This window comes from Ambystoma mexicanum, chromosome 3q (genome assembly GCF_040938575.1).
Source record: "Ambystoma mexicanum isolate Mex_15411 chromosome 3q, UKY_AmexF1_1, whole genome shotgun sequence".
Lineage (NCBI taxonomy): Eukaryota > Metazoa > Chordata > Amphibia > Caudata > Ambystomatidae > Ambystoma > Ambystoma mexicanum.
Window position 1 is genome coordinate 70152517 of NC_090926.1, and position 13816 is coordinate 70166332.

The 13816-nt window shown below is 44.5% G+C and overlaps 1 protein-coding gene across 1 annotated transcript in view; it reads left to right on the top strand.

Annotated features, from left to right (window-relative positions):
* Positions 1-4197: 4197 nt before the first annotated feature.
* Positions 4198-13816, top strand: part of LOC138582144 (zinc finger protein 34-like) — a 124802-nt gene continuing 115183 nt past the window's right edge. Inside the window, exons 1-2 of the mRNA XM_069653168.1 lie at positions 4198-4346; positions 10329-10449. Of these exons, the coding sequence (XP_069509269.1) occupies positions 4323-4346; positions 10329-10449 (145 nt within the window). The 5' untranslated portion in view covers positions 4198-4322. The remainder of the gene's footprint in view (positions 4347-10328; positions 10450-13816) is intronic.

Here is a 13816-nt window from a genome sequence, read left to right on the forward strand (position 1 = left end):
CGTCACCGCCAACTTGACGATGTTCCCACTTCAACTTGTGGAGCATTCCAGGGGTAGTTATGTTGCCTCACATGACCGCCAATCCCGGTCCCCACTGCCCCACCTGTTCATGAATTATGGAGCCGCCTGCAGCGTCAGCCATTCACGGACCAGAAGTCAAAGGCCTCCGATAACTTAGACAAATCCGAACAGAACATATATCTTAATCAGTTGGACGGGGTCTGTTGTTCTACACCGGTCTGCTCCCCCGGGAGGAAGGGGTATAGAGGACTCTATATAGGTCAAGGCTTCGGTCGGGTTTCAAAAAAGTGTGCTCTCCCTGCATGCTGAATCCTCAATTTGTCAGGGAACATCAAGGCATATGTGATCTGGCGTGCTTTCAGGAGTTTCTTGACTGGTTCATATGATCGTCTACTCGCCTGAACAGAGGCGGAAAAGTCTGGATATATGTGTATGCGATTACCTTCATACTGCAGTGTTCCAGCCTCTCTTGCCAAGCGAAGGATTGTGTCTCTATTTCTATAGTTGAGGAGACGTGCAATTATCGTACCTGGCGGTGCTCCTGGCCTGGGTGCCGGTGCTAGGGTGCGGTGTGCTCTTTCTACCAGGAAATGTTCTGAGAGTGCTTCCGGCCCAAACAAGGATCTGAACAGTTCTTCCATTTGTTTCTCCATTTGACCCTTCCCAAAGGACTCTGCTACTCCAACCACTCGGACGTTGTTTCTTCTCGATCTAGATTCGAGATCCTCGCGCTTGCTTTGCAGTTTGCTTATTGTTTCTTTTATATGGGTGATGTCTCGACTGTGATGGGCAATAGTATCCTCATTCACGCTTATCCTGTTCTCAGTATCTGTGACACGTGCACTCTCTTTGTCTATCCTGGCCCTCATGGAGCCTATAGTGGCAACTATTTCATCTAGCTTGGTGTTTACTGCCAGGAACCCGTTTTGAACTAATGTGGCCAGTTTATCCTCTCTGTTTACTCCTTACAGTTCGCCTGATAGGTTGGTCTCAGGATGTATCTCCATTGCCACGGTTTGATTTTGAGTACTGGTATATGTGTCCATTGGCCCTTTTTTTTACTGCCAGGAGTTTTGGATGCTTTGTTTGCTCTGTTTGGTTCCCCCATGTTGGTGCAGGACTGCATGTCTATCCTAATTGTATTTCTAGAGACGTTTTAGGGCTGTGGTTTCCGAAGATGGTCTTGGTCAGCGCGAAGTGGCCGGGGATATGAATATGCCTGCAGCCCCAACAAATGCTAGGTCTCCAGGGCGGATCTATCACAAGTGAATTGTGTCCTCTCACGTAAGCAGCGCCCAGTTGTGCTTCTCGAGACTCTTAGCCTCCCCGCCGAATGCCAAAGTGTGTGTTTCAGCTGCCCAGAAGGAGGCCTTGTATTAGCCATTGGATGTTTCTGTAGCCGCCTCAGCATGCGATATATTAAAGTTCAGACGTGTCCTCCGTAATGACCAGCAGTATCGCTTCAGGCCAGTCAAAATGTGCACGTACTCCACGGGGGGGTCAGAACCCAACAGCACAGTCATATTGTCCGTGGCAACCAATGCTTATTATATCGTGGACGCTTGAGTAGCAATGTCCATTTCACCACGTAAAATGCAGTTTAATTAGTAGTTTCCCTCGCCCTTAGACCTCGTGCGTGCCAGTATACTAGGCCCACTGGTGCACCCAGAGCGTAGGAGTGCTCCAGTCGCTAGACCGCGGCACTGTATGGGTAGGAGATGCACCCGCAGCCGGTCCGTCACACCGCACACCTCACTCCCATATTTCACAATCTCTTACTTGATTTTAAGTGCGTTTACAGACGCGCTGTCATCGGGCCAGACGCCCAACCGGAGTTCCGAAGACACTGCGTCCGGGGGAGGAGGGGCGGCGGGCATTCACAGCGGCCTGCAGTCGGGCGGTTCCGATCAAGACCAGGCACTCAAAGGAGGAATCAGGCGCCGTCGTCCGGCAGCGCACCAAGGGTGGGAGCCGTATGTCAGGGCTAGGCACGAACTGCCATCGCAAGCTCCGCCCTCTTGCGGCCCGCAGCTCACAGCATCCACGGCAATCGGGTGAATCCACCTGGTTCTATGTGACGGCCCGACACAGCGCCGCGAGTCAGTGAATTTTCACTCGGGCATATCTTGGCAACCCCATGCAGCAACAAGTCCAGATTTTCTCTGGTTGTGGTCGAACACTTAGGCGGTCGCTCACGCAGGTTTTCGACCCACCAGACGGCCTTAGAACGGATAACTTAGCGCAGGATATTATGGTGGGGCTGGAGCTCCGAAACTAGGCAGCCATTTTCCTCATGCACAACAGCGCCCCCTGCAGTAATTTCTTTCTAAAGTCGGGCGATTCGCAGCCTGCAATAGCTTGTGACTTTAAGGCTTCCTCTGTTGAATAGCGGTCGAAGTCGCAATATTTTGCCCTTTTTTTCCGCAATCTCATGATGAAATTGCCCATGCTTTCCCCTTTGTCTTGTGTAGATGTGTGGAAAATGTGGCGTTCCTAGTCTACATTCCTTAGCGGGGCGAAATCATTATTCAAGGAGTCAATAATACCTTGGAAAGGGTCAGTTGAGTTTTCCGGCATCTCAAATACAATATCTCACTTGATGGGGCCTAACAAGTGCAGAAGTATGCCTCTGAGGCAGCGTTCTTCCCCGACGCCTGTTGCATCAATCTATATATTAAGTTCCCTGAGCCACCTGCTCTACCTTGGTGCCCAACTGCTTGTATCTGAGATGGCAAATGGTCTGGAGTTGTAGGGACTCTACTCATGACTCGTGTGTGCTAAAAGTTTGAATGGCTTGTTGGATGTATTCAACTGTTTCCGCTAAATTAAGAAATATAACGACTTGGTAAATTCCCAACTATGAGTATTTATTGAAAAGCATACACTGTTTGCTTCTTTTTGTGAAAAGTAAGTACACTTGTAGCGTGTCTATGTGTGTGTTCATCTTCCGGATTTTGCGTTAGGTAACGTGATGACGTAGTTAATGACAGCGTAAGTTTGGCTATGCTATGCACCAACTTCCTGCAAAGAAGAATAGAATATCAGTTTGCCATGTTGATCAAGCTTGAAGGGCGGCTGTTATGATTTATTTTGTATTTTTTGTATTCATTAAATTTTTATATAGCGCTTTACGCCAAAGGGTGCTTGAATTTAGAGCGATTGATCAACGGATAAGATTGTCACAAGATGGTGGTTTACACCTAAGAGGTTTGTATATCTAAATGTCAATAATGGAAGGTAAAATGCATTGGGAAAAAATTCAGATCGATGGATATACGCTCAAAAATACATGCTCTATCCATTGAGCCAATACAATTCCTGAGAGAACTTTCGCTATAAGCAATGGGTCTGAGTTATTTCTTTACAGAATTAGCACAATTTACTCACTGATTTAATTGTTTATATCGAGTGCAAAAGGTATTTATTTACAGACAGCGATTTACAAAGTGAACAGGGGAGAGAATCATTCACATTACGCAGACTGGATGCAAGACACCTGCGAAAATGCTGTGTAACCCAAATTCGTGGTTACCTGGGCTCATAATGTATTGCTTGGGACAGGAGGCCCGTGTTTAAGCCCCCATCTATCTTTTAGGCCACGCGCAACACTTGGCTACACCCTCTTGTTTGAGTTTTCTCTCGTACCGCCACAATTTCGCATTTCACTTACAGCACTACCTCGATTTCATGTATGTGACTTGAGAATTAAACATGATAATGAAGCAACTTGGCAAAGCCGCCTGCCCTCCTCCCGCTTTTAGAAAATGCGACGCAACCATTTGGCAACGCCGACGACTACTGGTCGCCCCACCAACATATTTATCATCCCATTTAAGTCCAAGCAGTCCATTTAGTTGATTGCGTTGTCAGTGCACCAAATCACTCCTCGTCGTTTTTCTATGCTGGCTCTGCAAAGGAATGTTAATTTCTGGGCGCGCGGGTGAAACATAAAACAAACCGGCGCGTACAACTGCCTTTGAGCATGTCCTGCTGATTAGTGTCTTTGAGGTGAGCGCTCTCCCTCATGATCGGGGCCTACGCAGGTCCGAATAAGAAGTGTCTTGGTTGAGAGTTTGCTCCTTAAAAGATAACCGCCAGGCACGTGCGGGTGAATAGCGTATCTTCTTTTGGGCATGTGTGGTAAAAAGGTTAAGTTATTCACAGCACAGTGTTTGCTAGAAGGAAGTTGTTCGCCTCTCTGGTTTTCTGAGCAGTCGTCTCCTTCCCTCTGGTTATTGTTGGAAGCCTGACCTCCAGACTGCCGCATTGGAGAGAAATAGATTCGAGATAATTGCAAAAACATGTCGTGGAAAGATTCGGATGAGGTGGGGTTTTATTCTGCAACATGTTTCACGAGGCCTAGGTTTAGAAGCACGAGCTCACACAAGGACACATATCCTTACCCTTATTCCATGATCTCTACCGAGGAGAATCTGGGAAACGAACGGGCGCTTGTGACAGGGCGGGACAGTCATCTTGTTGTTGTTTGACCCTTGCCTATACACCCCACCCATTCTCAGTAGTGGTGTGAGGGACAAGGGCATGGTGGAGTTAGGCACTGATGTATAGAGAAGAAAAGCGTTTGTATTGACCCCCTTGCTTCTGGAGATGCTAGCCTAGTCCTGGTTCTAATTTAGTATTCTGGGACTTGTAGTCCAGTATTTTCCCAGGATCACAAGCCCCAGAATGCTAAATTAAAGCAGGGTGTTGTGGTCTGGAGAGGCTATTGCCTCATGACTGCAATGGGCCATGTTGGCTCCACCTTAACGGCTGCTTCCCACCCCTCCTCGCCCCCAACTAACCTGTCACTGGACGATTGGATCCGCCGTTTCCCCCCATGGTTGCTGGTACATCGCTTGCTGCCTAATTTCCCTTTCCCCGCTTTGTCAGCTTCCCACACACCTGTGATTATTTGCCATCTGTTACCCTCGACGTGTACTTCGTTGCTCCACTCTAAACAAATATCCCAATGAGAATTGTATGAGATTCTTATCTGCCGTGTATGTGTGTAGTTGCTCCTTAATCTTTTGTTGGTTTGAGGTTCCCCAGTGCTTAATGTGTCCCAAAAAATAATTGCCAGGGCCCAGATATTTCCTAGCACCCCTGTGACACTGTGGGTGGGCAGTTCCCCACCACTGATGCCACCACCTATTGCTGCTCCACACAATGTCGACATATTTGGGGTTACCCTACAGCTCACACCTCCTCATTGGGGTTGATGGATGCACTGACTATCACCACTTCATAATTAAAATGAGTCAGAGATAATAAGTGCCAGGGATGAGCCCTGGCAAATACCCCCACAAATTGAGCACTGGTGTTCCCTCAAGAATATTTCCAATTCCCTGCCATCTTTTTATCACCCGTAAAATGTGTTGCTATGCCTCATCTGCTGCACTTGGCAGTATGTTTATTTTATTTACTGATGATTTGTATGGCTTGATGTGCAAACTTCGAGGTTCCTGTATATCAAAAGAGACGGAGGAGTAGTTGAGGGATCTGATCCTCGCCTGCTTTGGAGAAATTCACATAGGCAAGTGCAGGCAAAGGGGAAAGGAAGGAGAGTTTATATTCCAGTAAGTGCACAGGTGAAACGGTGTCTATGATACAGTAGGTGCCAAGTTAAGAAGTACAAACTATGGGAATGCCAGCCTCTGGGTCACAAAAGTGCAAAGTTGGTAACTGTATAGATGTAAAGAAAAAAACAGAAATATTGCAAGTTAAAGTTCATTCTGAGCCAGTGGGACTCAAGGATCTAGAGGAACTGACATGATATGATTGGTTATTTATAACACGCTTAATACCCAGAGGTTTCTGAGCCCGGACCTGGGGATCGAACCTGTGTTGCTCTGTGTCGTTTTGCTTCCAAGGCGAGCAGGTGGCCCCTGGGCTATCCTCCAGAGACAAAACAAAAGTCTTAAGTCTTTTTGTCAGTAGTGAGGATGATTCTGCTTTTATCTATGGGCCACCCTATGGATGCACCATCAGTGTGTTACTAGGATCAAGTCCTAAAAAGAAAGTGGGGGGCTCATTAACATATGCAATTGGATGTGATGTCACCAGAAATTACCATATCAAGGTGAAATATGCAAATTTAGTTCAATTGGCTTTGCATAACCATACAAATTGCATGGGATGAATGGCATTTACCTTTCAATAAAATCAACATACACAAAAAACCAAGAGAGGATATTTTCTTCCAATGTTGCTTTGAAAACGTTAAAAGGTGTGTTATGTTGATTTATACCATGCACCGCTACCACCCAGGGGCTGTCTCCAGGCGCTTGAGTGGCTCTGTGAGACAAGGGGGTGGAGAGGTTAGTGAGGATAGGATAGGTTCAGAACCGGGAGGAACTGGCGTCTGTGAGTGTTGTTTTGCATGTGGGAGTTGGTGCGGAAGGCCCGTGTGGGTACAACTCAGTGCCTCTGGTATGGGCTAGTGTTGGTGTGTTGTGTGGTGCTGGGGTGTGCATGGTTTAAACTCCAAGAATCAATAACAATGTTTTCCCTGGAACATCCACTCCCAAAATGTGACATTTCAGCTTTAGTTGTTTGCTAATTTTCATCAGCTTATCTGGTGCAGTGGTGAAGTGCCGCTTGCGAACCTGGCGGCTACGGTCCGGGTCCCGACAACGGTGTAAATTTGCAAGTTTAAAAAATACAGGACATTTTTGCTCATTTTACACCAGGGCGTCCTCTCTCTGAAAAAGTGGGTGGACACCCGTGTGTACCCTTGACATGAGGCCTGGTCTTACTTCCATATAAGGAAACAACCAGAGTTTTTTAAGTGGCGGATATGAGATGCCTGGAGGGGCAATACTTGTAGTATGATTTATGTGTGAGAAACACATTTCTATTATTATTGTGGTAGGCGAGTACTGGAAATGTATTACATTTATTTGAAAGATTGTGAATATTGTATTGCAGTTTGTTGAATTTGTGCTTTTAATGTTGACATAAGTGAAAGGTTTTTGTTTGTTTTAAACCCAACACTCTTAATAAATACAAAATTATATTTGAGTTTATTTTGGATTAGATAGCTTAGGCCAGTTTCCAGAATTCAGTGCAAGCTGCAAAAGGAAGCCAGTGCCGCATAATCAATAATAGGGAGTCATGGTCTCTGGAATTCAGTCTCATGATTAGTCTGGCAGCCCTGTTTTGATTTGCCTGTTATTCTCTGACCCCATACAGTAATGTATGTCAATGTAAGACTTAGAGGGAGATCATCTTGCATCTCCTCTGTGATATATATACACGCAGCCATATATACACTGTGTTTCAAAGCACTGCATGCATGGTAAATGACCAGACTCCCCAGCCACCGAGAGCAATACGTTGGGGAAGGGTTAGTTTCCCAACTAATCATGACCCTTCACAGGGCCTATTGGTACATGGAGTTGTGCAACTAAAAGACTAGGTCAGAGTTTTTATGCTGCTAATCATTATAGAATGTTTGTAATGCAGCCTCTTGAAGACGATATAGACAATATATACATTCCAATCATTCTTATTGGCTCAGTGGAGCTCCATTATAGAATCCATGTGCTAACTAAGCTTTATAGAAGTAGCCTGAGAACAGGAGTGATGGGGCCTGAAGACTGAGTTAAAGGCCTGTGTGCAGCAATGTTGTTTAATGGGGTATACAGGCTTTAGCTACAGGTACGGCCTGAGGGCGAGGTCTAGAACTCTTTTATATCCCACATTTGAGATTAAAACATAGAGGGAAACACAAACCTTGGGGAGAAGAGACAGCCTGGGGGCTTTGCAGGGAATTAGCTAGGGTACATCCCAGGCGGTGATGTAAGGAAGAGTAAGGGCCCCATTTAAAGTACAGTGCCGCATCTGCTATTTGTGGCTCAAAAGAATCAGAGCAGCAGTGGGATGCAGAGTCTAGGCCCCAGGCCGCTTATGCCAGCAGCAACTGGGGTGGAGGTAAGGGGTGCGGTGGGGAGGGGGTTGTCCCAAGCTGTATCTGCCAGGTAGGAATGGGTGAGAATGGGTGCAGGGCCGGCTGAGGGGCCCGCCAAGAAGAATCCTCTGACTATGTGTGCCATGAACAGCCAGAGTGCACAGTGCGGGCATAGGGTTTACAGGAGCACAGAAGCACCCCTGTAGCTAGCGAGCTCTACGCTGGGTGTCCTGCCTGCATCGGCGTGGGATTGTTGCCCATAGTCAATCTCAAGGCAATACCAGTCGTTTATGTCGGGGATTAGCCAATGGTCGTGGTTCATAACTTTATGAGGGATATAGGTAAACAATATGGTAACAGAATTCTATACACATAAGTCAACACTGTAATTAAATTCTCTCTAAAGGTTAATTACTTATGACTGCAAGAAAAAAGATATCTTCTAGCAAAGACCCCCAGTATTAACTGCCGATACAAGGGTGTTATTATTATTATTTATTTTATAGCGCAAACCTAGCTTGGAAGTAATGGAGCGCTGTACAGGTCATAGAGAAAATCATTAGTAGCGTAAATTTAACAAATCATCAAGTACACATTAGTAATAATTATTTCAGTAAAATATGCAGACGGGGTGTGTAAAGGATAGCCGTAATCTAGGTGAGCGTGTGAAATTTAAAGTTGCAAGCCACTAGCCGGCCATAAAAAGCCACTCGCCACCTCAATTATATACATACAGACAGAACACCATTCCTTACTCGCCAAGAGTGAATTATGTCTTGCCAAAGGGTAGTGGCTATTGCACATTTTGCACCCTGATCTATATTACAACAAAGTGTTGTTGGAAGAGCTAGGTCTTCACTTCTTTCCTAAACACCAGGATGGAGTTCTAAAGGAGCAGAGCGTAGCTTGAGTGGGGAATGTTTCCTAGTTTGCTCCTTGTGAGTCTGCCTGTCTTCCAGTATAGTGATGGTCTTACTGTGAGATGACTGGCTGTTTTTTCCACTCAACGTTTTTAGTTTGGCTGTCCAGTAGTCCTGGGATGGTGGTTGTCTTGTAGATAAGGAGCACAGTTTTGATCCAGATCATAGCTGGGATGTGGAGATAGAGATAGTGTAATTTCCGCAAGGTGAGGATGATGTGGTCAAATGTTCCTACTGCTGGTGATGGAGTGAGCTACGGCATGGTGGGCTGATTTGAGGGGGGGGGCATGTGAGAAGTCAGGAACTTCGCAAGGAAGCAGTTACCCCTGTTGAATATGTGTGAACACTAAGGCCTGATACCATTCTAAACTCCTCATCCAACTTTTGATGTAATTAAATCTATTTTGTGATAAAGTACTTCGACCTCTTTGCCAAGAGTCATATTAGGGGCATTCCATTGTAAACCAGGCATGTGCTGACCCCATCCCTATTCTACTTAAATCAGCAATTGCTGACTGCCTGTGCAGAGTAATTTGTGCACACATTCACAATTTGCAGATCGCGGTATGTAGGAAGACATTATTCTACAGAAACTGAAATCAGAAGTTGGAATAACGTTTGTACATATACCTCGTTACATTTCTCTCAACCGTTTTTGTATCATTAATACACAATGGAGCCCATGTTCCAATGTGGCGTAACGTTAATGGAAGGCTCAAAAGCCTTGAGGGAGATTTGAACACTTTCCATTCACACCACGCCACGCCACATTGTCAATCATTTCTATGGTGCAGCGGAGTGGTGGAATGTTGAGAGGAGGGCTGGAATGCAAGTTGCATTTCTGCCACCTTCCTTCCTCTCCGCCATTCAAATGGTCCTGCATTTGGGCAGGCATGGATTTTTCACTCCGGCGCAAATGCTGACGATCCCTCTGGGTCAGCCGGCTTTATCTACTAGCATTTAATTGTTATTGTACGTGCTGCGTGTACAATTAAAAGCAAACGCTACCTGGCATACTCACTTTCCCCAGCGGAGTGCAAATGTGCATGGGAAAAGTGGCGTACACTGCACATTTGCACTCCACCGCGCAAATGACGACAATTTGGCAGGGGGGAGCCCGCCATCAAATTACAATAAGGAGCAAAATGGGCTCCAATGAGTTTGAAATATAAATATATATGATATGAGCTAAACATTACACCATTCAGATGTTTTCTTTAGCTGTAGTCTACAAGAGTGTCAGTCTTGGCTACAAGAGCCAACAGCCAAAGGGTGACTTGTTGTCTTTGGGGATGAAATGGGCACACATGCTCCACCACAGATCCCCCAGACACACTGTCAGCCATCTGAATTTCACAGCAAGCTCTTTATCTGCTTTAGCATTAACTGCTATATAGGAGGCTAACTTATAGTTTTGCGCTTTTCTGTTCGAGATCACTACTCCCTAATGATTTTTGCATGTTCCATTCAATGTACAGGTTCTATTCCATGAAGCGTCTTCCTATTTCTCAGAAGAGGAGTGGAAGCTTTTACATGAGTGGCAGAAGGCCCTTTACAGCAACGTGATGAAGGAAATCCACCAAGCTTTGATATCACTAGGTAAAGTAGCGTTGCTGATCATGACTCGCAGGTTTAACTCATTATGAAATGCATGGTGTGTTCTCGGAATGGGATCGGTTTTGCAATTTTTATTTTCGGTGCCTGTGTGTTGCCTTCTCGATACCTTTGAGGCAAAAGTAATAGAGACAGTGCTATTTAGGAAGGTGGTACTATATGATGCAATTTGAGGAGGGGTACAGTTATTTGACCATGCTTATCCAGCCTCTCTACCCCCATTTTTGGTGGATGGCCACTTTTAAATAGCCTCTGTTACCGCCATCAGATGTCACATCACATTGATAAATTGGCTGTCCATGGTGCAAATCCATTTGTAAAGAGTGGCAGCTGTTTTCTTTAGTTTAGAATTTTTTGGAGAAAGTTTTACTCTGTTAGATTACATTCTTTGCGGTTTTGTTTGTAATTAGCTGTAGTCACTTTTGTAGATTGTACGAGTGTTGTAATTAAGTAAATTAAAATGTGCACATAATTGACATTATTACTTGTCTTTACATATTTAGCAATTGCAAAGCCTATGTTTTCAGACAATTTGAATTTTTGTTGGAAGTAATATAAACCTGCTTTCTGTATGCGAGAGACAGTGGTAGAGTGACTTTATGAATTCATGATGTTTTCATGCTTTTTGTTTTACAATTAATAGAAGAAACCTGTTTATTGAGTGGCAGACAGACGCAATGTGACAGTGATGATATCAAAGCATTTACTCAGTTGCAAATGAAGAATTAGGAACTGCTTTGATGTTGCCATGTCGCTCGTGAACTCGGTGAGGCAGAATGGCAACATCGTTTGAAGAAACATAAATGCTTTTTTGGAACATCCTTTTACACACACCCATCTGAAAATGATCAAATATGTTACTACTAGTGGAAAAGCCAGTGCACACAGACTAATGTGCGTAAAGGAAGACATTTTCAGAGTGTAAATATATTATGTGGTGTATTTTAACATAATTTATATTAATATATAACAAATTTGTGTAAAGGATCTGCCTACTTTTACTGGAGGGGTAGTAACCTCAAACAAAATTTCACAGAATCTGTTGAAAGTTCAACATAGTACTTATGGGAAATTGTATGTTGTTGTTGAAATATGCATTTTGTTTGCCTGGAAGGTTAACTTGAAGTCTTATTGTTGTATGCGTAAGGCAACAGCTCCCTCTAGTGTTGATATTGTTGAAATTCACATCTTGCTCACCTGGAAGATGAAGTCTTATTATAGTATGTGTAAGTCAACAGCTCGCTCTAGCGGTGACATAGTTGAACTACACACTTTGCTCGCCTGGAAGATTAAGGCTTATTGTTGTATGCGTAAGGCTCCCTTTAGCGGTGATAACAAGTGAAGGTGGGAGGACCGCTTCGGACAAACATACGCCTGGCCTTTTATTTCTTTATTAAATTTATAACGAGTAATGTTATCAAAAAGAGAACAACCTCAACTGTGAAACCTGTAAGAAAGATTAGGAGAATACTTTTCCAGAAATGTGCACTATTAATTTATAACAGCTTTGTTTGTTTGTTTATTTGTAATACGCACCAGACCCAAGGGTATCCGGGCGCAGCAGTTATACAGTGCAATACATTATTTACAAAGGCAAAATATACAGATATTTACATTTACTTACTACAGGAGGATGGTCCGATATTTAGAAAAAAATTGTGGGTGTAGTACATGTAAGTGAAGTTACCACAATAAAGGTATACTAGTTTCATTTTAGTTATACGCTGAAGATCTTGTATCTTGTAGATTAATGATCTGTAAATTTTAGCCACAGGATAGTATTAGTTATGAAGTTCTGGCAGGAGTGGACTGCTCTCAGTGTAGGAGGCAGGGAGTTCCATAATTTGGCTGCTTTAATGGCAAAGCTATTGCCACCAATCATGGATAGTTTGAATCTGGGGATGGTTAGGCAGTCCTGATTTACTGTGGTTTTAGGGATGTCCTTTTGTGGAATCTCTCAGAGAGGTAGATAGTATTATTGAGAGATTTATGGGTAAGCGAGGCAGTTTTTAGTAAAGAGCCAATCGTTCTGTCGTCTACTCTCCGAAATGTGCTCTCTTCTGGAGATGCCTAAGGCCGCTCTAAGGGCATTGTTTTGTAGGGTTTGGATTCTTGTGATGATGGATTTGTTAGCGCCTATGTATAGGGCATTGCAATAATCCAGACGGGTCAGAATAAGGGCTCTGGCTAGGATAGTACAGCTATTGTTCGATAGAAATAGCTTACCCGTTCTAATAGGTTTGCACGTGTGTGCCATGGATGACGCCAGTGTGTTGACCTGTTTAGCGAAGGACAAGGTAGAGTCGAGGTGAAAGCCTAGTGTTTTTACCTCCTGGGCTACCTTAATGGGGTTGCCATCAATTATGACGGAGGAGTAATCGGCTCCTAATTTTTTTACGTTAGTCGGGGTACCCAAGATGATGAGTTCTGTTTTATCATTCAGGCATAGAACATGCATGGCCATCCATGCCTGGATGATGATGTACACTCTATTCACAAAGGCCAAATCCTTGTCATAATCCCCTTTAAATGGGAGGAGGATCTGAGTATCATTTGCATAGTTAGTGTAGGTGATACCAAAATGATCCAGATCATCAAAAAGGGGCTTGGTGAAGATATTGTACAGTGTAGGGGAGACGCAGGATCCCTGTGGTACGCCTCATGTGATGGGTATGGGGTCGGCCTCTGCTGAGGGTGAGAAGACCCTCATTGTTCTGCCGCTTAGGAAAGATCTAATCCAAGTTATGGCCTCTTTGGAGAAATGTGCAGCTGTGTCGAGATGGTCACATAAGATGGTTTGGTCTCCCAGATCGAAGGTTGCTGAGAGGTCCAGGAGAAGAAGCAGAGCTGAATTGCCACTGTCTCTAAGCTCATCGACTTGGGTCTTGATGTCGATGAGGACAGTCTCCGTTCCATGTTGTGGACGGAAGCCTGATTGTCTAGCTCCCAATAGGTGGTGTAATTCCAAATGTTTTTGAATTTACATGTTGGCCACCTTATCTAATATTTTTAGGAGGAAGGGGACTGTTGTAATTGGTCTATAGTTGGTAGGTGTTGAGGGATCTAGAGTAGGTTCTTTTTAGAAGAGGGAGTACCCATGATTCTTTAAGGTTGGTAGGGATGGTGCTGGTAGCAAAGGAGGTGTTGATGAGCTTGGATATGAAAAGTGATAGGTCTCGAGCCGCGTCCTTAATAGATTGTGCTGGGCAGAGATCGCCCAGACAATTAGATGGTTTGAGGGACAAAATAATTCTTTACACCTCGATGAAAGATACTTTAGAGAAGCTAAATCGGGTAGGAAAGGTTTCATTGGTGTTAACAGGTGTTTTAGAAGTGGGTGGCACATTTAGAG